Genomic DNA, 25,682 nt, shown 5'->3' with positions numbered 1-25,682 from the left:
CCAACCACCTGTCTATTGGTGGTTTGTGTACTGTATGTATCATGTCACAGTATTACCAGTAATGTTCATTAGCTACAAATTAATGTGTGGGTAGTAGCTGCATTAATATTATTGTTGTTGAATACAGTGTTGTTTATTGAACAGCAGCTTGTACATTTATTCTGCTTGTAATAATGAAAACATTCTAATATGAAAAATACAAATCTAGATTTATATATACATGTGTATGCATGTACCAAGGTCATGCGTTGTTTGATATCAATAAACATTAAAATAACTTAAGTGTATTTGATTTAATTATTTCCAGGGCCATAGATATGATATGTGAAGTGAGGGGGTGCAAAAATTATTAAACTGCTTGCCAAAATTTAACCACCAGTCCTACAGGGGACCTCTACAACCCCCCACCCCCCGGTCTGACTGCATGTAATGCAATTATTTTCCAGTGAATCCATTCTCCTCACTTTCCAATTAGAACGACCATCAAAATTGCACCAAATCTCCCTCATGTAAACGCGCACCTTTCTCTTTGGCTTAATCCTACGGGACATTCAAAATTCCGTAGCACCAACCTCTTTCCGCCTGCCACCAATACTTGGGACTTCTGGTGCTCCCTTGCACTTGCCAGTGCAGGTCCCTTCTTTAACCCTCCCACCTTTTTCCTGTCCTGGACAGATTCGGCCAAGGCCGGTCCCTGTGCCCAGTATAGGCGTGCGCTACAACAGCTTGCTCTGAATGTGCACGTGAAGTCCTTTTTAGCCTTTAGTGAATCCATAACAATTCAGGACTTTCTTGTACTGCTCAGAATGGTGACAAAATGTGAATGCCTCTCTTCTTTGTAGTTTCAAAGGCATGGACCCACAACTGGAGAAAGAAAGAAAGAAATGTTTTATTTAACAACGCACTCAACACATTTTATTTACGGTTATATGGCGTCAGACATATGGTTACGGACCACACAGATTTTGAGAGGAAACCCGCTGTCGCCACTACATGGGCTACTCTTCCGATTAGCAGCAAGGGATCTTTTATTTGCGCTTCCCACAGGCAGGATAGCACAAACCATGGCCTTTGTTGAACCAGTTATGGATCACTGGTTGGTGCAAGTGGTTTACACCTACCCATTGAGCCTTGCGGAGCACTCACTCAGGGTTTGGAGTCGGTATCTGGATTAAAAATCCCATGCCTCGACTGGGATCCGAACCCAGTACCTACCAGCCTGTAGACCGATGGCCTGCCACGACGCCACCGAGGCCGGTCCCACAACTGGAATGCTTCAAGTCACTGCTACAAATACGTCTATATCAATGAAAGGTTATAAATACTTATGTAGTGGTTCTATATCTTCACCCCTAACATAATTCAATTCCATATTGAGCACATAACATTTATATGTTGGATGCAACTTTGTGGTAGAGGTCACAGGATCGAATAACATCTAGGGACTGGTCTCCCATCCCTACCAGTATCCTGTGAATGGTACTAAATGACCAAAAGCTGTACAATGAATTGTCATACCATGTTAATCAAAAAGTAGGCTATGTGCTATCCTGTTTTTGGGATGGTGCATATAAAAAGATACCTTGCTACTAATGGAATGACATTTGTGGGATCAAATAGACAATAACACCCGCAAATTTAAAAACTCCATATGGTTGTCTCCTAATTAACAAATCTTTTTGAACAAAAAAAAAGGAAATGTTTTATTTAACGATACACTCAACACATTTTGTTTATGGTTATATAGCATCGGACATGGTTAAGGACCACACAGATATTGAGAGGAAACCTGCTGTCACCACTTCATGGGCTACTCTTCGATTAGTAGCAAAGAATCTTTTATATGCCCCATCCCACAGACAGGATTTAACACATACTACAGCCTTTGATATACCAGTTGTGCACTGGCTGGAACGAGAAATAGCCCAATGGGCCCACCAACAGAAATCGATCCCAGACAGACCTTGCATCAAGAAAGCACTGTACCACTAAGCTACAGTGAAGTCTGGAACAAGAAATAGCCAAAGGGGCCCACCACCTCAAAATAAAGAAGTGTAAATGGTCGAGTTTTCACAATAAAATTTCTAGGAGTCACTTTGGCCGTGAAGTCAATGCAGCAACAAGATGCCGTTAAATTAGAGCCCCGATGCACAATTGGTTTGGGACTGATCCTAGTCTGTGGGCCCAATGGGCCATTTCTTGATCCAGCCAGTGAAGGACTGGTGTATCAAAGGCCATGGTATGTGTTATCCTGTCTATGGGATGGTGCATATAAAAGATCCCTTGCTACCAATAGAAAAATGTAGTGTTTCCTTTCTAAATAAGTTTAATGACACCACTAGAGAACATTGATTATTAATCATCAGCTATTGGATGTCAAATATTTGGTAATTTTGAGTCTTAAAGGAAACCTGCTACATTTTTTAATTAGTAAGGGATCTTTTCACAGGTCCAGGATAGCACATACCACAGCCTTTGATAAACCATTATCTAATACCTCTATCATGTAATATTTATTTTTATCATGTAACTAACGACAAACCTTTATCATGTAATAACAAGTAACATATCTTTATCAGGTAACATGTTAGTTTTGTTTTATCACTCGTTGGGTACTGAATGTCAAACATTTGGTAATTTTTACATAGCCTTACAGAAACCCACTATTATTCCATTAGTAGCAAAGTAACTTTTATATGCACCATCCTAGACAGAATAGCACATCCAACAGCCTTTGGTACACAGACTGGAATGTGAAATAGCCCAATAGGCCCACCAACAGGGATAGATCCCAGACCACTTTATCCTGGGTTTTCTCTCTTAAGACTATGTCTTAATTATCAAATGTTTGTCATCCAATAGCTGATGATTTATAAATCAATGTGCTGTAGTTAAACAAAACAAATTTTAAAGCCCTGACTTTTAACTACTCAATACATTATTTTCAGTTATAGTTTTACTTAACAAAACAAGAGCATCTTGATTTATTATCACTAGCTATTGGATGTAAAACATCTGATAATTCAGTCAGTGGAAACCTGCTACATTTTTCCATTAGCAAAGGATAGCACATACCACAGCCTTTTATATAACAGTCCAAGGCTAGCTTTTTTTTTCAGACCAGTTTCCTGCTCACCCAGAGCTAGCCCTACCAGTTAGTGAACTAGCTGAACAAAACCTGTTACCACCATGGACTACTCTAAGATTGTTCAACCCCTGCAACTGGCAATGCTGTGGGGGCATTAGTTCCCCGAGGCAATTTTTTTGGCCTTAGTCTTATTCAGGGTTTTTTCCTTCTTTTCAATGGCAGGTACGCATCAGCTTTGGGTTGCAGATGATTCGTCCTGTTTAACTTGAGACTTCATCCACAACCAATAATTGTTCTTGGACAAGTTGTCCACTAATTTATTTTTGTATTAATTATTTACCATACATTTCATCCACGAGTTGATAGTGCCACTAAAATTTGTTTGTTTCATATACTAGTAGTTTACCACAAAACAAAAACAATCAACCATTTCAATGGCTAAGAAATAATATTTTTGATTTATTGGTCTAAATGTTATAATAGTGGACGAACAGTGAAAAGCATCAGCTTTAACCACTACACCATCAAGTTGAGTGGTTGGCAGCAAATAAATATTTTTTTAGGACAGTACACACGAATAATGAGCATATTAAAAGGTCCTAAAGTCTGCATCCAAAAAAAAATTGCTTGATGATATATTCCTAAATACAAAATTTGTTCACCCCCAACCCTCTTAATTTTTTTAAAATATAACTGGATAATCAATTTATTTTGTTATGACCATAAAATCTATGATTAACTAGTACACCTCATAAATAAAATAAAAAAACTATTTTCATTTTATATATTTAATAGTATAATACAACAATAAAATGATGATTTAAACCGAGCATGCCAAAAAGCTCACTAAATGATAAGATTTATGAAAAAAGTTCTGCAAAAGATTTCCTCATCAGGAGTCTGTCATTTAAAAACGTCCAAACAATCTTGCGCAGGTATGCTAAGAACATAATATACTTTAAAAGTGTCCAATGAAATGAATGTCTAGCTTTAATACTCCTGCGACTGGGAAGACTTCTTTCCTTTTCCACCTCCAGCGGCGGCCGCGGCCGCGCTCTTTTTCGGCAAAAGTACGGCTTGAATATTTGGCAGCACACCACCTTGGGAAATAGTAACACCTGATAAAAGTTTGTTCAATTCTTCGTCATTGCGAATAGCAAGCTGCAGATGCCTGGGGATAATTCTGCTCTTCTTGTTGTCTCTCGCGGCATTTCCCGCCAATTCCAAAACCTCTGCCGCCAAATATTCTAGAACGGCCGCAAGGTAAACAGGTGCCCCTCCACCAATACGTTCACAGTAATTTCCTTTCCTCAAAAGTCTATGAATCCTACCGACTGGAAACTGCAGACCAGCACGACTGGACCTTGTTTTCGCCTTGGCTTTAGCTTTGCCGCCTTTTCCACGTCCAGACATCTTGATTTAACTTTTGAAGACAAAACTACAACTCAACAACTGCTCAACAAACGAATCTCAAGATTAATACAAAAATTTTGCGAGGTTTTTCACTTATATATGCCGGAAGTGGATCTAAAAATAAAACGATTTCATTGGATAAATACAGCCAATCCACATATAAGGTTTGGAAAACGTTTACTTCTAGGTCCGTCAAAAATGGCATGTTTCCAATTACGGAAAAGGCCGAATGACTTTTTCGAGATCGGTTTTGGTCGGTTCGCACTCCAATACCGAGTACTGCCATTGAACTAACATTTTACCATTAAAGTGACATTCCTGAGTTTGCTGCAATTTTTAGAATGCTATCGACTAAATGAGACTTTTTAACGATTGTAATTACATAAAATATTAGTTGCTGTATATTAAACGTGTTTCTGATCGTTCTAATATTTGTAATAGGTTAAATTTCATTTTATTTCGTAAATAATTTGTTTTCGTACGAAATTATTTGATGATGATGATAATAACTAGTTTAACGTGCCCATATACCACTAGGGTTTCGAACACGCCCATCCCGAGTCCGACCTCCGATAAGATCGGTGGCCTGACTCGGGATGGAGGGGTGGGGTAGAGTTGAAAATGGGCAGAATTTTGAAAATAGCAATTAGTAAAAAAGTTAATAGAATAAAAAAAAAAAGTTACAAGCCAAAAATAAAAAGAATTGACTACTCGGCCGAATATTTATATAATTTGGAGCATTTTAAAAGGACAGTCCAAAATTAAATAAGAGAAAGAAGAGAGGATCGGACTATTTAATAATATTAAAAAAAAAAAAAAAGTAATTTCGACATAAATTTTTTAACGCAGATCTAAAAGTTTAAAGTCCAATCGATATGTTCACGTGAGTGGCCTCGTTAAGGCCGTTTAGGTGCACAGCTTATAGGGACGAGATGGGTTGCATCCCGCAAAGAAAACCCCTAGATTGACAGTCAATAGACGCTGAAGGTGTAGTGCTGTGCTGAAATACAGATCTTGAGAAGCCGGATCCGTCTGAATGAGAGAGTATCAGACTAGGGTATATTATTTGAAGACAAAATCCAATTTGGGCTTCTTACAGATATTAAGACGACCAGAAACACACTAAATATACAGACACTGATATTCTAAACAAGAAAATATATTTAATATGTAAGGTTAATCGTAGAAATATTTTATTTGCCGGAAACATCTTACAATGCAGTAAATGTCCCTTTAACTCGCTCTTTAAAACAAACAGAACTAATAGTCGAAGTAATTTTATACTGTTAGAGCACCCTCAAAAGTTTACCATGCAGGTAGCGATATTAGGTGTCGTTCAATAACTTAAGTGTATATACAAACCGCTCGTAAGGGTTGACGAGTTAATCCCAACCTAGGCTTTTAAAACAAACATATAAATGTTGATACACTTGCAAAATCAACATTTTTTTAGATAAATGGATTGGGGATACGATGGTTCATTATGTGTTTTCATTTTTTCTTACACTATTAACATCAAAGCATTACATATACAAGGGCTTTAACAACAAACAGATGTGTTGCTTCCGTACACTTTCAAAATAAAAAAATTTGGAAAGAATTAGGCTGGTGAAATGGTTAATTGTGTGTGTGCGATTATTTTGTGTTACACTGCTGACATCAAAGTATTACATGCGATATGTTAATTGGTTTTATGACACTTGTCTGTCGTTTATGACGATTTTATATTCAGTCAGTTTACTACTCTTATTATATACATGTAAATAATAGCTAATTAAATGTGGGATTTAAAACCTTTTGATGTTACTAAATTTGAGCAATTTCCAAAAATGATACTGTATGTTTCTGTATGCACTTTTACTGCCTAATTGTTATGCTGTAGGCCTGTCTATATATGTTTTACCCTCCCTCCCCCTCTCGCTCTCCCTCCCCCCCCCCCCCTCTCTCTCTCTCACCCACCTCCAATTTCTTTTTTTCTTTTGCTTTTCTTCTTCCATTTTGTTTTTGTTTGTTCACTGTGGTTTTTTTGGGCGTATTTTTAGGGTATTGTTTTTAATGCATGCGGTTTTGATAGAAATATGCATGGTGGCGACACAGACAAATATAGGAAACAAAAAGGTTTTAAAATAACAGAAAAGCTGAATTAAAACATGCCAGAATACAGGATAACTATTTACGACCCTAACTAGCGGGGTCAGGATTTTTTATTGGGCGGAGTTGCCCCCACCCACCGAAAAATACGACGTGCCTTTTGTAGTTTCAAACTGCCTTGGAACTATTTAGTTGGAAAACCCAATTATATTGGTGTACAGATATATGTATAATCTTTTTTAAAAAAATTTCAAATGACCAAACCTATTATTTTTGACTAGATACCACACTACTCACTGTTAACAAGATTTTAAAAAATTTGCATTTGCCACCTAAAGATATTTAACCGCATTAGAAACGTTTATTATAAAATAATTCCATTAACTTCATTGACCAGTATGAGGAATTGTGTAGTTATCTCCCTTCCATTGTTCAGCAAGCATGGATATACCGTACTGGCCCTTCAATATTAAATACCGTAGATGTACTTTTAAAGTATGCTGTGTTGTTAAGAAAATATTCCTTTCCATTGGGCGATAATAATACAAACATTTTTTTTTCTCACTTTTCAACCTTATTTCCTTCTCTTTTTATATTTTGTTATCATCTTTTATAACACATTCCGAACTGTGTATCTCAGGTGATTTTTTAAAATCATTTGACATTTCAACTTATTTTCGTGCTTATATCCATTTAAGGTTCAAACATGCTGTCTTGAGCACACACCTCAACTATCTGGGCTGTCTGTCCAGGACAGTGGGTTAGTTGTTAATTGGTTAGTGGTTAGTGAAAAAGAAGAGGGTGTAGTGGCCTTACACCTACCCATTGAGCCCTTAAGACTCGCTCTGGGTTGGAGCTGCGAACCCTGTACTTACCAGCCTGTTGTCCGATGGCTTAACCACTGTTAATTTGACAACATGCAAGCCTAGTAATGAAAAATAAAATGGCAGCATCTTCTAAATGTCATAAATTGTTTGTCAAGATTATTTCATTTCTTCTTGTGGTTGTATTACAAATTGAAGCATTTCAACTTAAAAAAAAATATATATAATTTAGTGTCAAAGATGGAAAGTTTAACTTTAATCATAGAAATACATTATCATTGCACACAGAGACAACATGAGGTACCAAAAAGAAACAGAAAACTATAAAATGTGAAAAAAGCTTTTTAATATCCAATAGGATTATACATTATGATAATATATTTTAAAATTGAATAGCAACTAATATTTAAAATTAAATTTTTTTGTAGTGATCTTTAAAACTTGCGTAATCAGCTACAACATGGTGCTGAACAAAATAAAGTTGATACGCACTGCAAACATTGTCTTCTAAAGTTCTATTCACTAAACGCTATCGGCTTTTCTGGAACCTTCTGTGCTTCAAAAAGCTCTTTCGCTTTCTTTCTGAACTTTTCTGCCAGATTTAAATTTTTCACGACTCCGTCTCCCTTCTTATACATCTGACTGACGTTGGAACAGGCATACATATGGTTCATATCACATGACCTCAATGAATATTTAAAAGCCCTTGCCATGTCTTTGGGATATTCCTCACTACCGCGTATGAACATCGCGCTGAGCTGGTAACAACTTGCAGCGTATTTCTGATCACAAGCTTTCTGTAGGTAATGCTCCGCTTTCTTGAAGTCCTTGCCTGGCCCTATCTTGTCGGTACTAAATAGCAATCCTGCAAGGTGGCAGGAAGGAACGTAGCCATTTTCGCATCCTTTCACAAAATACTGTGCTATTTCTTTTCCATTCTTTTCTTTTTTTTCAGCTGAAACTGAAAAGAAGTAAGAAACCTTTTATTTAATGATGCTATCAAAACATTTCATTTTCAGTTACATGACATATTTTTAAGGACCCAGTGGCGTAGCGTGGGTGGGGCTACCGGGGCGGTTGCCCTGGGCACAAAATTCTGGACTGGTGGAAGGGACTTGGGGAGTGCTAATGGTCCACCAGTTAGGGGGTGCAATACTTGCCTTGCCCTGTGTGCTGGCAACCCACACTAAGCCACTGTAAGGACCACGCAGATAATTAGAGAGGGAACCTTCTGTCACCACTCCATGGGCTACAGATTTCTATTATCAGGGATCTTTTAAATGTATCATCCCACAAACAGGACAGTAAACAGTGATAGAAATAAGCAAAAAATCTAGAAATCTATTTGTCTACCAATATTTTCACTTGTCCCAATCATCCTGGCACTTGAATAAAATAATCCATTTATTTGGCAAATAAATGGATTGTTTTATTCAAGTACCAAGGATAATGTTTGTGATTGCTTAAAATGAAACTGCACTGAAATCTTTTACTTGGCCACAGGACAACCACTGGTTGAAATGAGAAACAGTCCAATGGGCCCACGAGAGCTTTACTTATGTATTCCAGCAAGGTCCTGGACTCATTTGTGGATATTTGGACCGCCAGTGTAGTAGAGTACCACAGTAGAAGCATGTCAGAATTAGGTAACAAGCAGCTCCTGAAATTCAGATCATCTAACAACAGCAATTAAGTACCAAAAAAGAACAAAGTAAAACCTCAATAATGTTAAAAATGCCATTATGGATTAAATTTGCAATAGCTTTTTGAAGTGGCACTGCTAATTGCCATAATGAATTTCAAGGGCTAAACAAGTGATATGCATGTACCTTTATCATGTGACAAGTGACATGTACCTTTATCACATGACAATTGACATGTACCTTTATCATGTGACAATTGACATGTACCTTTATCATGTGACAAGTGACATGTACCTTTATCATGTGACAATTGACATGTACCTTTATCATGTGACAATTGACATGTACCTTTATCACGTGACAATTGACATGTACCTTTATCATGTGACAAGTGACAGGTACCTTTATCACGTGACAATTGACATGTACCTTTATCATGTGACAAGTGACAGGTACCTTTATCACGTGACAATTGACATGTACCTTTATTATGTGACAAGTGACAGGTACCTTTATCATGTGACAAGTGACATGTACCTTTATCACGTGACAAGTGACGGGTACCTTTATGATGTGACAAGTACCTTTATCACGTGACAAGTGACGGGTACCTTTATCACGTGACAAGTGACGGGTACCTTTATCACGTGACAATTGACATGTACCTTTATCATGTGACAAGTGACATGCACCTTTATCATGTGACAATTGACATGTACCTTTATCATGTGACAAGTGACATGTACCTTTATCACGTGACAATTGACATGTACCTTTATCACGTGACAATTGACATGTACCTTTATCATGTGACAAGTGACAGGTACCTTTATCACGTGACAATTGACATGTACCTTTATCATGTGACAAGTGACAGGTACCTTTATCATGTGACAATTGACATGTACCTTTATTATGTGACAAGTGACAGGTACCTTTATCATGTGACAAGTGACATGTACCTTTATCACGTGACAAGTGACGGGTACCTTTATGATGTGACAAGTACCTTTATCACGTGACAAGTGACGGGTACCTTTATCACGTGACAATTGACATGTACCTTTATCATGTGACAAGTGACATGTACCTTTATCATGTGACAATTGACATGTACCTTTATCATGTGACAAGTGACATGTACCTTTATCACGTGACAATTGACATGTACCTTTATCATGTGACAATTGACATGTACCTTTATCATGTGACAAGTGACATGTACCTGACATGTACCTTTATCATGTGACAATTGACATGTACCTTTATCATGTGACAAGTGACATGTACCTGACATGTACCTTTATCATGTGACAATTGACATGTACCTTTATCATGTGACAAGTGACATGTACCTGACATGTACCTTTATCATGTGACAAGTGACATGTACCTTTATCATGTGACAAGTGACATGTACCTAACATGTACCTTTATCATGTGACAAGTGACATGTACCTTTATCATGTAATATTTATTTTTATCATGTAACAAATGAAATATCTTATGTAACAATTGACAAACCTTTATCATGTAATAAGTAACATACATGTACCTTTATTAGTTAACAAGTTAAAATTTTGTTTTGCTTAACGACACCACTAGAGCATATTAATTTATTAATCATCAGCAACTGGATGTGAAACATTTGGTAATTTCGACAGTCTTAGAGAGAAAACCCACAAAATGTTTTCATTAGTAGCAAGGGATCTTTTATATGCACTATCCCACAGACAGGATAGCACATACAGCAGTATTTGATATATATACCAGTTGTGGTGTACTGGCCGGAATGGTAAATAGCCCAATGGGCCCACTGATCGGAGTGATCCCAGACAGATTGTGCATCAGGCGAACACTTTACCACTGAGCTATGTTCCACCCCATTAAGTAACAAGTAAAGTTTGTTTTGTTTAATGACACCATTAGTGCACATTGATTAATTAATCATCGGCTATTGGATGTCAAACATTTGGTAATTCGGTCATCAGAGGAAACCCACTAAATGTTTCCTAATGCAGAAAGGGATCTTTTATATGCACTTTCCCACAAACAGGAAAGCACATACCAAGCTCTTTGACAAGTTGTAATGCACTATTTGGAATGAAAACAAAAACGAGTTGAATGGATCCACCGAAGTGGCTCGATCCTGTGATGCAAGCACCTCAAGCGACTGAGCTAAATCCTGCCCATTATGTAACAAGAGACATACCTTTATTATGTAATAAGTAATTGGCAACCTTAAAGCAGCTCCATCCATAGTTGTTGTCATCACAGTTGGTTTTGAACACTTTGCTTGCTTTTTCAAGATCCTTTTTGATGCTTTCAAAAAAATCTCCTAGTCTGTGACAGCCTGAAAATAAAGGTAATATATTGTTGGATATAGTAAATGTAGGAAATAATTTAAAGCTGCAGTATCACATATATTTTCATTTATATTTAACAATTTAGAATAGGTCATTCACTTTCTCTTAACTATTCCCATCCCAACAAATGTATATCAAAGGTCATGGTATGTGCTCTCCTGCCAGTGAGAAAGTGCATGTAAAAGATCCCTTGCTGCTGAATTTCATCAAGACAGTCAGAATTATCAAATGTTTGACATCCAATAGCTGATTATTAATAAATCAATGTGCACTAGTGGTGGTGTTAAAAAACCCATCTTTAACACTGTCTTAACTACCACACACCATTATTTGATATTGTTTGGTTATATGTGCTATTTAATTAACATACAGGCAAAATATTATTCTTCATTTTAACACTGAGAAGCTAAGTGCCATTCTACTGGTAAAAAGTAAAAAAACAAACAAGAGTCCCATCGACCTATAAAGCTCGGCTATAATACTTTTCAATTTTGCAGGGATTCTAGATTATGGTAGCCCCACTCCCATGGCTAATGATATTCAGTGTTGGGCTAGTAAATAATTACTATAATTAGCCCGATGGCTAGTGGAAACCAAACCTTGTCAAATGCTGCATTTACATATTTTATAAATGTAAATATCTTGACCCCTCTTTCCACCCCAATCTAAGGATTTGTAAGCTCAATCTCCCTCTTTAGGTGACATATCTGATTATTACTATTAGTAAAATTGTATCTATTTAAAGTAGGGCTAGAAATTTTTTAATCACGGCTAGTACACTTTTAAAATGACTGATCCCATGGATAGTGAATTTTTATAACATTCTAGAAGCCCTGAATTTTGTCACGTTTAAGAATTATTGAATTTGAACTGTATAAGACATATTTGGCTATTTCACATTAGTAAATTATGTTTATGATATGGTGAGACAAGACTAGCTTCAAGCCTTAGTGTGGCTGTCCTGAAACTTTAGAACTTTACCCTTCAAAGAAAACTGATTTTATTCTGCAGTAATCTACTGTTCAGTAATATACAAAAACAATAAACAACTTTAAAAGTATGTAACAGAAGATGCAACTTGGACTACAGTGTATGTATACTTATGTGCATTTGTTGTGTTAGGTAGGACATAGTTCACCAAGGTAAACATCTCCGGTCCATTTATTAACATTTTGACATCTATTGGACCTCTTGGGACGGGGTGTAGCTTAGTTGTACAGCACTCGCTTGATGCATGATCGATCTAGGATAGATCCCCGTCGGTGGGCCATTTCTTGTTCCAGCCAGTGCTCCACAACTAGTGTAACAAAGGCTGTGGTATGTAACATCCTGTTTGTGGGATGGTGCATATAAAAGATCCCTTGCTGCTAATTGGAAAGAGTAGCCCATAAAGTGGCGACAGTGGGTTTCCTCTCTCAATATCTGTGTGGTCTTTAAACAAATGTCCAATGCCATATAACCATAAATATTATAAAATGTGTTGAGTACATCGTTAAATAAAAACATTTCCTTCCTTTCTGTGTCTGTATGTCAAAATTAGTATATGTTTGACATCCAGTAGCCCATGATTAATAAATCAATAACCGTAAATAAAATGTGCCGAGTGTGTTATTTAATAAAAATTTCCTTCCATCCTTCTATTGGACCTCTGACACAGCAATAAACATCACAATAATAAATATCATGCCGGCGATGTTTATCTTCATGAACTAGGTATGACACTGCATATATCAATTAAAACTGTGGCACAAATTCCAATTTTCCTTCAGTTTATCATTTGGTAATATCATCACTGAAGCATGCTGTTTCGTAACCAAAAAGCATACCTTTTCGAAGCCAAAGAGTAATTCTTTTGTCATAAACCCATTTAATATTTGATTGTATTAACCCGTGTAATAACGGTATGCAAATTTCATGTCATATGCAAATTTAAAAGTTCATAATGCTACTTTCACCTGTCAATAATTGAAGGACTCGGTGCTAAATAGGGAATAAGTCACATTTTGAAAGTTTTTAGAAATATACCAACATATAAGTTTTTATTAATTTCACATTTACCTTTACCATAAATACAATTGTATGAATGTACTGGGTTTCAATATCTCTATATATAATTATATAATTATTTTAATATTACGATGTTTGTAAATATTATTATGTTTGTACATAAAATGTTTTTTGTCATGTAAAAAGAAAAATGTTATGTGTTTGAAATATATCAACAAATAAGCTGACTTCACTTGACATGATTCTTCGTGACAATTTCTAATCGCTAATTATTAAAATGCAGTTGGCTTGGATTTTTGTTGTTTTGTTTTTCATTAAATAACATGTACAAATGTGGGTACGAACTGGTATGCCTTTGGGTACGAACTGGTATGCTTTTGGGTACGAGCCGGTATGGTACGAAACGGTATGGTTACGAAACGACCTGATACCACTAAATCACGCCCCTCCCTCAGTTTTATGCAACATATTATAACAAGGTTAGGTTCAGGATTGTTAGCCTAGAGTTAGTAACAGGATTATGGCTAGGATTACATCTGTTCAAAAATTGGAACTATTTGCTAAAACACCATGTAAATCGACTTTACAAATTTGAATATTTTATGTCAGTTGCACTGACGTAATTGTTACATATTAATGAATGACAGACGTAGCCAAGTGGTAAAGCGCTCGCTCCATGCACGGTCGGTTTGGGATCGATCCCTGTCAGGGGGCCCACTGGGCTATTTCTCGCTCCAACCAGTGCACCACGACTGGTACATCAAAGGCCGTGGTATGTGCTATCCAGTCTATGGGATAGTGCATATAAAAGATCCCTTGCTGCTAATCGAAAAGAGTAGCCCATGAAATGGCAGCATCGGGTTTCCTCCCTCAAAATCTGTCCGACGCCATATAACCGTAAATAATATGTGTTGAGTGGTTAAATAAACCATTTCCTTCTTTCCCATATCAATTTATTGTCAATGTCATTGCTAACCTTCCGGGATTTTTTCATGATAACACTGAAAACGATATTCTGTGCCAAGATTTTTTATATATTCTTTAACTTGTTCTTCATCTTTAAAGTCGTACGACATCTCAAAAACATATATTAAACTTTGATTCACAACTATCGAAGAAAAATTTGCATCTTTTAAATCAAGTTGACGCAACTTGACATTTACACACACGTGTGGTGTTTACCAAAAACAAGGATGTGACGTCAAGCCACAAAAACGGAAGTCAATTCTGCCGACAGGTGGCAGTTCGCGCCAGAAGCTATTGAAGGATCAGGTTAAAATTTTTGTTAAATTTGTTTCAGTTTCAATATATTAACCATTTAATGCGCACAAATTATGTTTGTAGTTTGTTAAGATATGTTTTAATATTCTAAATATGTTATTAATATGGCTGTATTGTAAAATGATTACATACTTTCTAGAAAACATTTTAACCGATTTGAGGTGTTTACAATTTCATTTGTCAAGGCTAGCAGATTGTTGGTAGCCATTAATGAATTGTTTTTAGAAAGCTACCATTAAAATGTAACATAGTACCGGGTATGCTTTTTTTGTTGCATGTATGGTTTAATTCTGGATTTTAATTTATGATAGTGTTAAGCATAGCTGCATTGCTGTTCACATTTTAAAAATATTTTTTGATGGATCTGACATTTATGTCATCCATTTCCCTGTTTCAGTGGGGAGCCTGTTTCAATGGATGCATCAACAGGGTTTCTGCCAGAGGGTAAAATGGGTATGGTGCCATACCCAAAAATGTTTATTTAATAAAAGATTAAACAAATTTAAGTTAACTTTTTGACAAAATTAATTACTCTTATTGTATGATTTTCTTAACCCTAAACTTATTTTCTTTTTGGGGGAGGCCTCCAATACCCCCGGTTGACTGTGGTTGCATTCAATTCCATAGTGCCATATCCAAAAATTTCTTTCTGGCAGAAACATTGATCAATTGTGTATAACAGTAGGTATATTTGAAGACTTCTGACATCATTGACCATTTTGTAATGAAAGTAAACAAACGTTTGTCACATTTATAGAAATGTTAGTAAAGATGAGGTTAAATCAGAGAAATCAAGACTGTACTTAACATGCTCATCAACATGGCATATTTCTCAATTAATTTCTTTAGTATGATTTTGATAGACTAATTTAAAAGAAAGCTTAATGTTAGATTATTTTTTTGTCATTAGCTTTTCTGCTAGCCCAAGTACTCTGACTGTAAGAGAGCTAGATGGACATTTGGAAGGTTATGTACTCTGATTACAGTCAGACCAAGCCATGTAATTTTCGTTCAACCGCTGCCCACCAAAGAGCAAAGCCATGTGCATCAAGTCAGATTTGAGAAATAAAACCCTGTCAATTATGGCACTTGATAAATATGGAAAGAAAGAAATGATTTATTTAATGACGCACTCAACACTTTTTATTTACGGTTATATGGCGTCAGACATATGGTTACGGACCACACATATTTGGAGAGGAAACCCACTGTCGCCACTACATGGGCTACTCTTTCCGATTAGCAGCAAGGGATCTTTTATTTGCGCTTCCCACAGGCAGGATAGCATAGCACAAACCATGGCCTTTGTTGAACCAGTTATGGATCACTGGTCGGTGCAAGTGGTTTACACCTATCCATTGAGCTTTGTGTAGCTATCACTCAGGGTTTGGAGTCGGTATCTGGATTAAAAATCCCATACCTTGACTGGGATCCGAACCCAGTACCTACCAGCCTGTAGACCGATGGCCTAACCACGATGCCACCGAGGCCGGTGTTGATAAATGTGGATTGATAACTGACTCTTAAGCTTGCTCACATCACAAAACCTGTTTATTTGGTCAATGTACATATCAGAATTTAAATAATGACTGCTACCCACGGGACCGTGCATTAAATAAACACCATGGAACTAGATTATTTGTCCACTGTTCAGTTTAGATGGTTAAATTTTCATGTTATTTCAATTTATTTTTATGCTTATATCCAATTAAGGTTCAAACGCGCTGTCCTGGACACACATCAGCTATATGGCCTGGCTGTCCAGGACAGTGGATTACACCTACCTATTGAGTCGTTAAAACTAGCTCTGGGTGGGAGCCGGTACTGGGCTGTGAACCCTGTACCTACCAGCGTTATGTCTGATGGCTTAACCACGACACCACCGAGGTCAATTTTTCGTGTTAAAATATGCATTGTCAATTTGGATCTTTCAGAACACATCAGGTCATCGGGCTTGCTCGGTGATGTCTATTAATAGACATGGGGAACAACATTTCCGGGCAAATGCATTCTAGCAATTTCCAAAATAAGCAGATACATGCTGCATGATATGATCAATAAACGATTTTAAGTATGAATTTTAAAACATACTGCATTGAACTGCTTCAATGACTGCTAATCTAAAGTTGGTGATCTCAAGGCTTGACAAATGTCAAATTTGTACGGGTTAGTGTCTGTAACGGGCCACTTATTTCCAGGCTTGTATCAACTACTAAATAATATCAAATTTTTAATGAAACATACAGTTTTGTTTAAATTTTGTTACTGGAAGTAGTAGTATTTTATATTAAAATATTACGATTTTAACTGCATGCATAATTCAGAATTCAGAATTTTTCCGAATGAACTTGGAACAAATATACCGATAAAATCAATGTTCACTTCAACCTAATTTTTTTTTACCAAACTTCTCCACTTTCTTCTGGGAAGGGAGAAGTCACTTCCACTTTTTTAAATCTAGATAGGGCCTGATTAAAGGTATGGTCAACTCAGACAAGAGCCTTATGTGTTGGAAAGATGCATACCCGGACCACCAACACATACTGACACTTTAAGAAACTAAAAACGCGTAATTTTAGAGTTAATTAAAAAAACATGATTATTCTTACTAACTGGGGGCAGCCATTTTGTTTCGTTTTTGTGACAACCAGTGGTATAGCTTGGGGCATAGTGACGTCGGCTCCGTCCATCACAGTGTAAACAAATGCTATAATTTACGACAAGGCGCTTCGCTTTCAGCAAACTGACTTGTAAAACAACATAAATGACTTGATAGTATAATAAATTATTTAACTAAATATATTTCAGTTTGCATCAATATAACGAAATGGAGTTATAGTATTTTTCTTTTTTAAAAAAATCCAAAGAAAAAATGCAGATTATTAGGCCTATTGGTAGGGTATGTTTGAGCAAAAACGACCACTCACGATACCCAAGTGATACTTTTCTTTTCTTTGGGACAACGTAATTGGTCAGTTTTATGATTTTAGAAGAGTTTTACAGAATTACTTACAGTAATAAAGCAGGAAGGCTGATAAGTCCATTACGATTTGAAGAATACCCTGTGATCTTAATAATAACATTTTGGTGGAGTGTGATCATCTCAAGACGACGATAAATAATATATTTGGCAACAGAAATGTTTTGGAATCTTTTAAATTCCATCCAGAATTAATTGTAACGTTTTTAAAACACTGACTTCTATACAAAGTTTTAAAATGTACTTACCTTGATTTTATGTATTGTATTATATTTTTCACCCACAGCTCCTTACACTGTGGTTTTACATAAATGTATATAAATAACATTTTCATATACTTACCATTTGTGACACCCAATAGCCGATGTGTATTTTTATGCTGGGGTGTCGTTAAACATTCATTCATTCATTCATTCATTGATGGCAATTTCCAACATTGTAAATAATAAACCACATGTACAGTCTCAATCATACCTTAGTAAATGGACATATTTTTGACAGTCCAATAGCTGATGATTAATAAATCAATGTGCTCTAGTGGTGTCCTTAAACAAAACATTTTTCATACCGTATATTTTTGTTTTAACGTGGATTGATGATTTTTTTTCAGAATATTAAAGTTTACCTATTGTCTTTTTCAGATATCTGTATACCAGCTTCTGAAAACGTTCTCACTATGATGGCAAAATAATGAATTGATGACAGTCACGATATAGGTAAATTTAAATTATCGTTTGTATTCATTACAAATATTGACATTAGCTTAGCGATGGCAACTGCTTATCTTACATTAAACAGTTTGGTGTTACAATACTGCATAGGTAGTGTTCAATTTTACATTTCATAGTGTATGTTAAATTTACAATTCATTTACGTTTTCATAAATTGTTTGCCTTGATATGTACTGTGTTTCATAACCTTTCTATTCCTGGTGCCCCACTTCCATTACATTAAGAGGTAGTACCAAGCACCTCTAGGGGTCAATAAGGAATAACACTACCTTCACAGGGGTCACCCTGTACAGTGCCAAATTAACCAATTGCTAATTTTTATACAAAGTGGCTACAGCATTTAGTTTTTAGCTAATAAAATATTCCTTAGATACTCTAAATTTCTGAAAATTGGCTAAACTAAAATGATTAGAATGATATGTTAAAATGATTAGAATAACTAGTATTTTACCGATTTAAGGAAATAAATTCAACTGTAATAGTTATGTATTTTTATTTCAAGCAAAAGTATAACATTTCGACATCTGCAACACCGTTTTCAAGCATTATTTTGAGAGATGTCGGTATAGAATGCCAGATATTTAATAAAGTTGTTATATTTCAGGTTTCAAGTTGTATTTGCCATGGGTTTAATAAAGTTGTTGTATTTCACGTTTAGAGTCGTGTTTGCCAGACAGCGCTCAATTTTTACGGTCGTCCAGTCGTCTGTGACGACCTAATATTCAGTCGGGCAACTTAATTCTATGATACTAGTTGCCCATCGGATGACTGACTTTTGTTTAAACACCAAAAGGAGTTGTGTCGCATAATAATGTGCAGTTTCCTTGCCCACAATCGCTTTTAAACTGTCGTTATCTAAAGTAGAGGGGATGATTTTCCGCGATCACGAAAAACATGGACGGAATCGCAGAATTTAGTAACTGAAACGGAATTTGCGATTTAAAAAAAACACAAAAAACCTTCAAAGGTTGTATTTCTGGTTCAAGCAACATTATAATCTTTTTGGTAGTTTTAAGATTCAATATGAATAATATACGCATATAGTGTTTTTGTATGCCAACTTTCGTATGCCTAAACACTACCAGAACCGTTCATTCTCGGAAGTTATGCTGTACGCTTGTAACAAAAGCATGTTGACTGTTTACCCGTGTCACTTTACACAGTAAAATTTAATTTGAAATATAAAAATAAACATGAACTAATACAATTTTAGAATGTTGATTATATAACAAGATTTCTAGTATGTTCAATTTCAATATTTTTTAATAATACTTATTACGATTCGTAAGCATAACCGATTTACACAACGCTTTCGTTGGAAAACATAATTTCGTAAACCTTTGGGCACATTCGTTAATCTATCTGTACAGAAGCAATTCACATTTATAGTTGCTCCCACAGGGAACACCTTTTTTCATGCTATGGAATTTACTACACATTATTTATTTCTGAACCGATTGTTTTCTAAATTGCACACAAAAATAGCATTTTACTTTTCTTCTTACTGGTTTATTCTAGTAGCACATGTAGCACATGCTATGTCCCCGCGCTTCAGGGGGTCCCACAGTGAGTAATTGTGTACATTTATTTTCCCCAGGTAATTTTTCCCCTCTCTTAATGAGATTCTGTGAGACATCAGGAAAAATCGTAATCAGCTTAAGTATTCCGAATAGTAAACATTCCAGTGCATTCGATTGGAACATAGAGTGCATTCAATTAGAAAATAGCTGATGTGTCGCCAAATCACAACCATCTTAAGCAATTAGGCCCTATGTGTACATGTGTATAACTACAAACATTTAAAAACATTATTAAAAAGTAATGTATTTTATTATCAGACAGTACATATTACATTTTACATTGACAACATATTAATTCCAAACCTGTTAGTTACTGTTTTATTGGAATATAAATATAACTCTAGTTTCAAAATCAGGGCAACCAAATTTTTGGAGGGGCAACCTCAATGTGAACCCATACTTGCCCTCCAGGCAAGCAACCAAAATCCTTAAAATTGAGCACTGCCAGATATTTAATAAACTTGTTGCATTTCACGTTTAGAATCGTGTTTGCCAGATGTTTAACAAACTTGTTGTATTTCACATTTAGAGTCGTGTTTGCCAGATATTTAATAAACTTGTTGCATTTCAGGTTTAGAGTCGTGTTTGCCATGGATTTTGAAGAAGTCCCTGGCAGCTGCACACTGAAGACGATTGATTGCACCTGATTCCGATTCATCACTATTCCATCCTAACACTAAGTTTTATAGTGTTTGCTTGAAATTATCGGCGATTCTAACACGCAAGATGGATGAACCATCAAACAATTTGACTGCTTTTGAGAGTGCTTTTGAAGAGTGGTTAAGCAAGGCAGCACCTCCCTCACTGGAGAGGATGGATGAGGTAGAGACTGGGAGCGTCTGTAGCCAGGCGGACAAAAACAATAACACGGATTCTGACGTGGATGGTGATCTACCCTCAGCTCGGCCGATGAGAGACAGTCCTCCATTGTTATCTAGTCATTTTAAGGATGTTCAGAACAGCAGCAAAACAATCAGGCTAAAACGACTGACAAGACATAAACCACCATCCATGGCTCTGTGCCAAGCAATCAAAAGAAAATATTTCAGTAACCACGGTAACAGCCGGAGACATTTCTCCTTACAGCAATTTGCAAGCAATAATACAAGATCCACTTTTATTAAAGTACCCACAAACAGTGGTGCCTCGAGAAAAAAAGAGGAAAAGTATATTAAAACAAACTTCATTGATGCCAAATGTCCCACCAGTTCTCACAGTGACGCAAGTCGTTGCCGGGGGAAATATGGGTCTCGCAGAACAGATGATGGATCTCAGCTGAAGAAGAATTCGGTGGAAAAGTTTACAGACAGCCATTCAATGTCTGTTCCTCATAGTACTGAGGTGTCTCCCGTGAGTGACGCTGGTTACGGTGAAGACATAGCTGTTGATTCCGAGCACGATGACATCTCCCGCAGGAGTAACGGTTACCATTCTATGGAAGAATTCCAACTGACCAGTGTCTCGCCACCTAGTCAGTCCGAATCCCCGCTCAGTAGTGCAGGGGAAGGAAATCATCCCGCGTTCCTGTGTTCAAAGAGTCTTGGTGTCGGATTTAACTTGCATTCTGTGTACAGGACCAAATCTGCACGTAAGAACCACAGTCCTAATTCTTACGATTCTGATTTCGTTGAGTCCCCCAACTCGTGTCACATACCTCCATCAAAATCACCAAGTCATACTGTGAGTCACTGTAACCCATCTAAATCACCAGAGCACTTGACGGTGCTGCAGATTTCTAAACATTACAAACTAGAAAGCCAAAGAGATGAAGAAAGGCCTCTTATATTAAAGATTAAGTGCGACAGGAGTCCGCAGTACAAAAAATCTCCCATGTACTTCTGTGAAAATGTTACACCAACCGATTCACCTCCAAAGCTGAAATTGATCGATTCAGAAAGAAACAGTCGTGGTTTTGCTAGCGAAAACAATTCTTGTAGGAAAAGATCATCAAGGAGTCATAGTGAGATTTCCAATTCCAGCCACGAGCCAGAACAAAGGCACTCTTTCAAGCAGAGTGTCAGTGTTGAGTCTGTCACTGATAGGCTGTGCGAATGTGATTCCGTGAGTAAGGAGTTGGCTGCAGCTTCACCTGATCATTCCTGTGATGATGTTGTGTTGGAAGAGGAGGCAAAGATCCCGAGGCAAAACCGCCAGAAGTCTCGGAGAAACGGTTCTCGCGTTTGTGGCTGCTGTATGAGTTCTCCGAAGAAACACCGATTCAGAGGTGAAAAACGCAAGCGGTCGCTCTCCGTTTCGAACACTCCAGGCTCCATTGTGTTCACCAGTGGATCGACGTCACATCTCAAGTGCGATGTGACGTACATGTCACCGAAACAAAGAAAGTTTGTGAAAAGTGCTTTAAACCTGTCCAGTCTGCAGCAGAAACTGCACATCCTGTTCATACACCTATTTCCGAGACTGGAGTCTGCTCTGGTTGCAATGCCTCCCGAATCGCTTAGGTTCGAAGACATGCTCGACGAAGTGATAAGGACACTGGAAGCATCTCCCGAGGATGAACAGCTCATGGACTCTGAAGAGCTGAGCAAACAGCTTCTCGGCGTGTCGCTGAGAGCAGACACTTCATCGGTTACAGTGTTTGAGCCGCAGGTTCAGCTGTGTAACACTCCAAAGGACTGCCTGGAGGAGTACCAGGAAAAGATCTACACTCTCCTCAAACTGTTGCTCCCTGATCTCACACTGAAGTACGAATACGTTCTCCGCTTTCCAAAGGATCTCGAGAAGTTCTTGGACCGTCTGGTGGCTTGGAACTACCGTTCTTTGTGATGTTGGTCATCAATAATGTAGCATTTCCCACTGATAGGACTTGCTGCATTTCATGCATTATGGTCGAATCTTTTCACTCTTTAAAAGTATATCTTGTGGTGTTAATTGCAAACTGCAGTCAAACCAGTCTTGAGCAGCCACCCAAAGTAGTGTAAAAAAAAGTATCAAAAAGTAGCCATTTAAAATAAATGGTACATGTACATGAGGGTTTAAATACAGTTTTTGGTTGTATTATATTCTAAAGATGGTTAGCGAGAATAGTACTTTGGGTGTTTAACAGAGGTGGCTGGTTTAGTGTGTTTGACTGTACATACTAAAAGTTAAAAAAGGAAGAAACAAATACAATCTTTATTATTTACAGACATTTTTTAATGTTTGATTTTTTAAAGTACATAACTGTGTCATTTGAAAAGCTCTTCAAATTGAACATGGCATGTCACAATTTTGACTGAAATTGTTGGATGCTATTCTGGCATTTCAATAACTGTGTTTTCATGATAGTTTTGAATATAGGTTTATTCTTAAAGGTGAAAGATTCTTTTGAATATGTGTGATAGTTATTGTTTCCTTATACAGTGGAACTTGCCTAAACTGCTTTAGGAACATAATTTAATACCATTGGACTTAACACTTTTATCAAGGCACATTGATTCGATTACTTCTTTTGATGTGATAGCATTACACTGAATCAGGTTTGACAAATGATGTACATGACTACATGTATTGCTTATTTCTAAATACATCATTTTCTTTTGATAAAAAAAAAGAAATCACACTAAATAATTTCCTTTCCATGAAACGTTCTTCAAAAGAATGCTCATTTTGTTTTTATAGTATGCACCAACTCATACTCAGCATTTGCTATCAAATGGCTTGGTGTATTAAAGAACCTGAACAGAACTTCTATTCTGGTTTTAACAATTTCCACTGTACTGTATATATTATTTCAACATCCAGTTTATGAAGATTGTTGACTTGTTCTGTAAATAACAGATACATTTAGAATGTATCAACTATGATCTGTTTTGTTTCTCATTGTTTGCATTTTATCAAAACAACAAAAGTGTACATTTTTGTATTTTAGTGTATATTGTTAAATATTTATATCTAGATTGTCCTTTAAGGGGATATGTTGTGTGAATTTTAATTTGAAGACTAACTACCCGGAGGCATCTACATAAACAAAACCCCCCAAAAAGAGGAGGTAAATACATGTACTTTTACAAGTACTTTGTACTTTGTTTTACTGTAGGTAACATTAAAAGATAAACAGTTATATCCCTTATGTATTATTTGTAACAAGATCAAAATACACAGTTCATAATTTTTTTAGTGATAGCATTCATTATACAAATTCAGATTTATCAGAGGTAAAAATAATTCTACTTACGTTTTGGGGAAACAGAATCAAATTGTTCAATAGCATTAATTTCATCATAATTAAAATTCTATGAGGTGGAATTTTCAAAACATTGGCAAGCCATTTATTTTAACTGATTAGTTCTGATCCTCGTTTCACGAAGCAATCTTAGCACAAAGATCACTTTAAATGCTTAACTACATGCACTTCAGAAGATCTTAGGTCTAAGATAGCTTTGTGGAATGGGGCCATGGTTACATACTCCACCAAACAATATATAAAAGCAACAAACCATTTAACATTCCTGTATCAGTATATGGTACAAGTATAAAATTATTATATCATGAGCACATGACAGAGAGAATACTAAATGAGTTCCTGTGAAAGACTATTTATATTACAATGTGCATATTTTCAATAGTACATCCAGAATGAAAGCCTGTGATGTATGATCGAAAACACAAGTTGTAATATTTATAAATGGTCTCTTTTTGGAAACGAGTATAATATTTTGTTTATTATACTGCGCATCGATGAACAAAATGTTGATGGAATTTCTTCCAAAGTAACTAAATGAGACATCATAAAATTATATCATATGATGGTCACTTGATTTAACTATTTATCAATGAAACTTTGGATTGCTACACTATGCATGAAGATTACATAAAAAATTTTTATAAACGGATTAAAGGCTATAGCCACTATACAAACTTATTACAATATGCAGCTAACATTAATTATAAGAATTGATAGCAAGTCTTTTTTCCGATTATAAAAATGTGAATTGAAAGAACCATGAACACTTTTTTCTTGATCTGTGCACAATCATGCTGTGTCACACGATCGATCAACAGATTTGGCGGTTATGACATATTTCACATTGTGGGAGATGGAAAATATGGATATCTCCGCCACCACAGTGTAATAAATAGAGAATACTACACAGGGCTTCTAGATTATGGTAGCCCCACTCCCATGGCTAGTAATATTCAGTGTTGGGCTAGTAAATAACTACTATTGCCATGCCCGATGGCTAGCAGAGCTTCTAGATTATGGTAGCCCCACTCCCATGGCTAGTGATATTCAGTGTTGGGCTAGTAAATAACTACTATTGCCATGCCCGACGGCTAGTGAATTTTTTTTGGGAGTCAAGTGTTGCAGTTCAGTTTATTTTGTAAATATGAATATCCTACCCCAAAAGTCCACCCCATTGTTAGTGTTTTTAAGCTATATCTCTCTTTGGGTGACGTACCCAATTTTCACTATTATTTAGTAAAAAAGTGAAGTAGGGCTAGTGAATTTTTAATTGTGACTAGTAAATTTTAAAACTCATTGATCCCATGGCTAGTGTATTTTATAACAAATCTAGAAGCCCTGCTACATGAGGGGCTGTTTATACTGTTTCTTACAACAAGTTGTTTATAAAGGTATCCAACGAAGAAAAGCGACTTGGATATGTTTCAAGCAACAAGTTGTAAAATAAATGGTATATAACAGACACGAATGTATTCTTCTATTTCTTACATATCTT

At 36.4% G+C, this 25,682-nt stretch overlaps 3 protein-coding genes across 3 annotated transcripts; 1 reads left to right on the top strand and 2 right to left on the bottom strand.

Annotated features, from left to right (window-relative positions):
• Positions 1–3,860: 3,860 nt before the first annotated feature.
• On the bottom strand, positions 3,861–4,601 carry LOC121374902 (histone H2A). Its single transcript, XM_041502028.1, has one exon. The coding sequence runs from the start codon at positions 4,499–4,501 to the stop codon at positions 4,079–4,081; it is 423 nt and encodes a 140-aa protein (XP_041357962.1). The 5' UTR covers positions 4,502–4,601; the 3' UTR covers positions 3,861–4,078.
• Positions 4,602–7,742: 3,141 nt separating this feature from the next.
• LOC121375500 (cytochrome c oxidase assembly factor 7B-like) lies at positions 7,743–14,624 on the bottom strand. The gene is made up of 3 exons (XM_041502980.1): positions 14,409–14,624; positions 11,272–11,412; positions 7,743–8,377 (listed from the first exon to the last, which is right to left on the bottom strand). Exons 1-3 carry the CDS (start codon positions 14,506–14,508, stop codon positions 7,932–7,934), a joined length of 687 nt encoding a protein of 228 aa, XP_041358914.1. The 5' UTR covers positions 14,509–14,624; the 3' UTR covers positions 7,743–7,931.
• A 46-nt stretch (positions 14,625–14,670) lies between these two features.
• LOC121373935 lies at positions 14,671–25,186 on the top strand. The gene is made up of 3 exons (XM_041500762.1): positions 14,671–14,704; positions 18,335–18,409; positions 20,576–25,186. The coding sequence occupies exon 3, from the start codon at positions 20,731–20,733 to the stop codon at positions 22,786–22,788; it is 2,058 nt and encodes a 685-aa protein (XP_041356696.1). The 5' UTR covers positions 14,671–14,704; positions 18,335–18,409; positions 20,576–20,730; the 3' UTR covers positions 22,789–25,186.
• The last annotated feature ends 496 nt before the right edge of the window (positions 25,187–25,682 follow it).

The sequence above is a fragment of the Gigantopelta aegis genome, chromosome 6, assembly GCF_016097555.1.
Source record: "Gigantopelta aegis isolate Gae_Host chromosome 6, Gae_host_genome, whole genome shotgun sequence".
Lineage (NCBI taxonomy): Eukaryota > Metazoa > Mollusca > Gastropoda > Neomphalida > Peltospiridae > Gigantopelta > Gigantopelta aegis.
The sequence above is the reverse complement of the archived record's forward strand: the minus strand, read 5'-3'. Positions and strand labels throughout refer to the sequence as shown.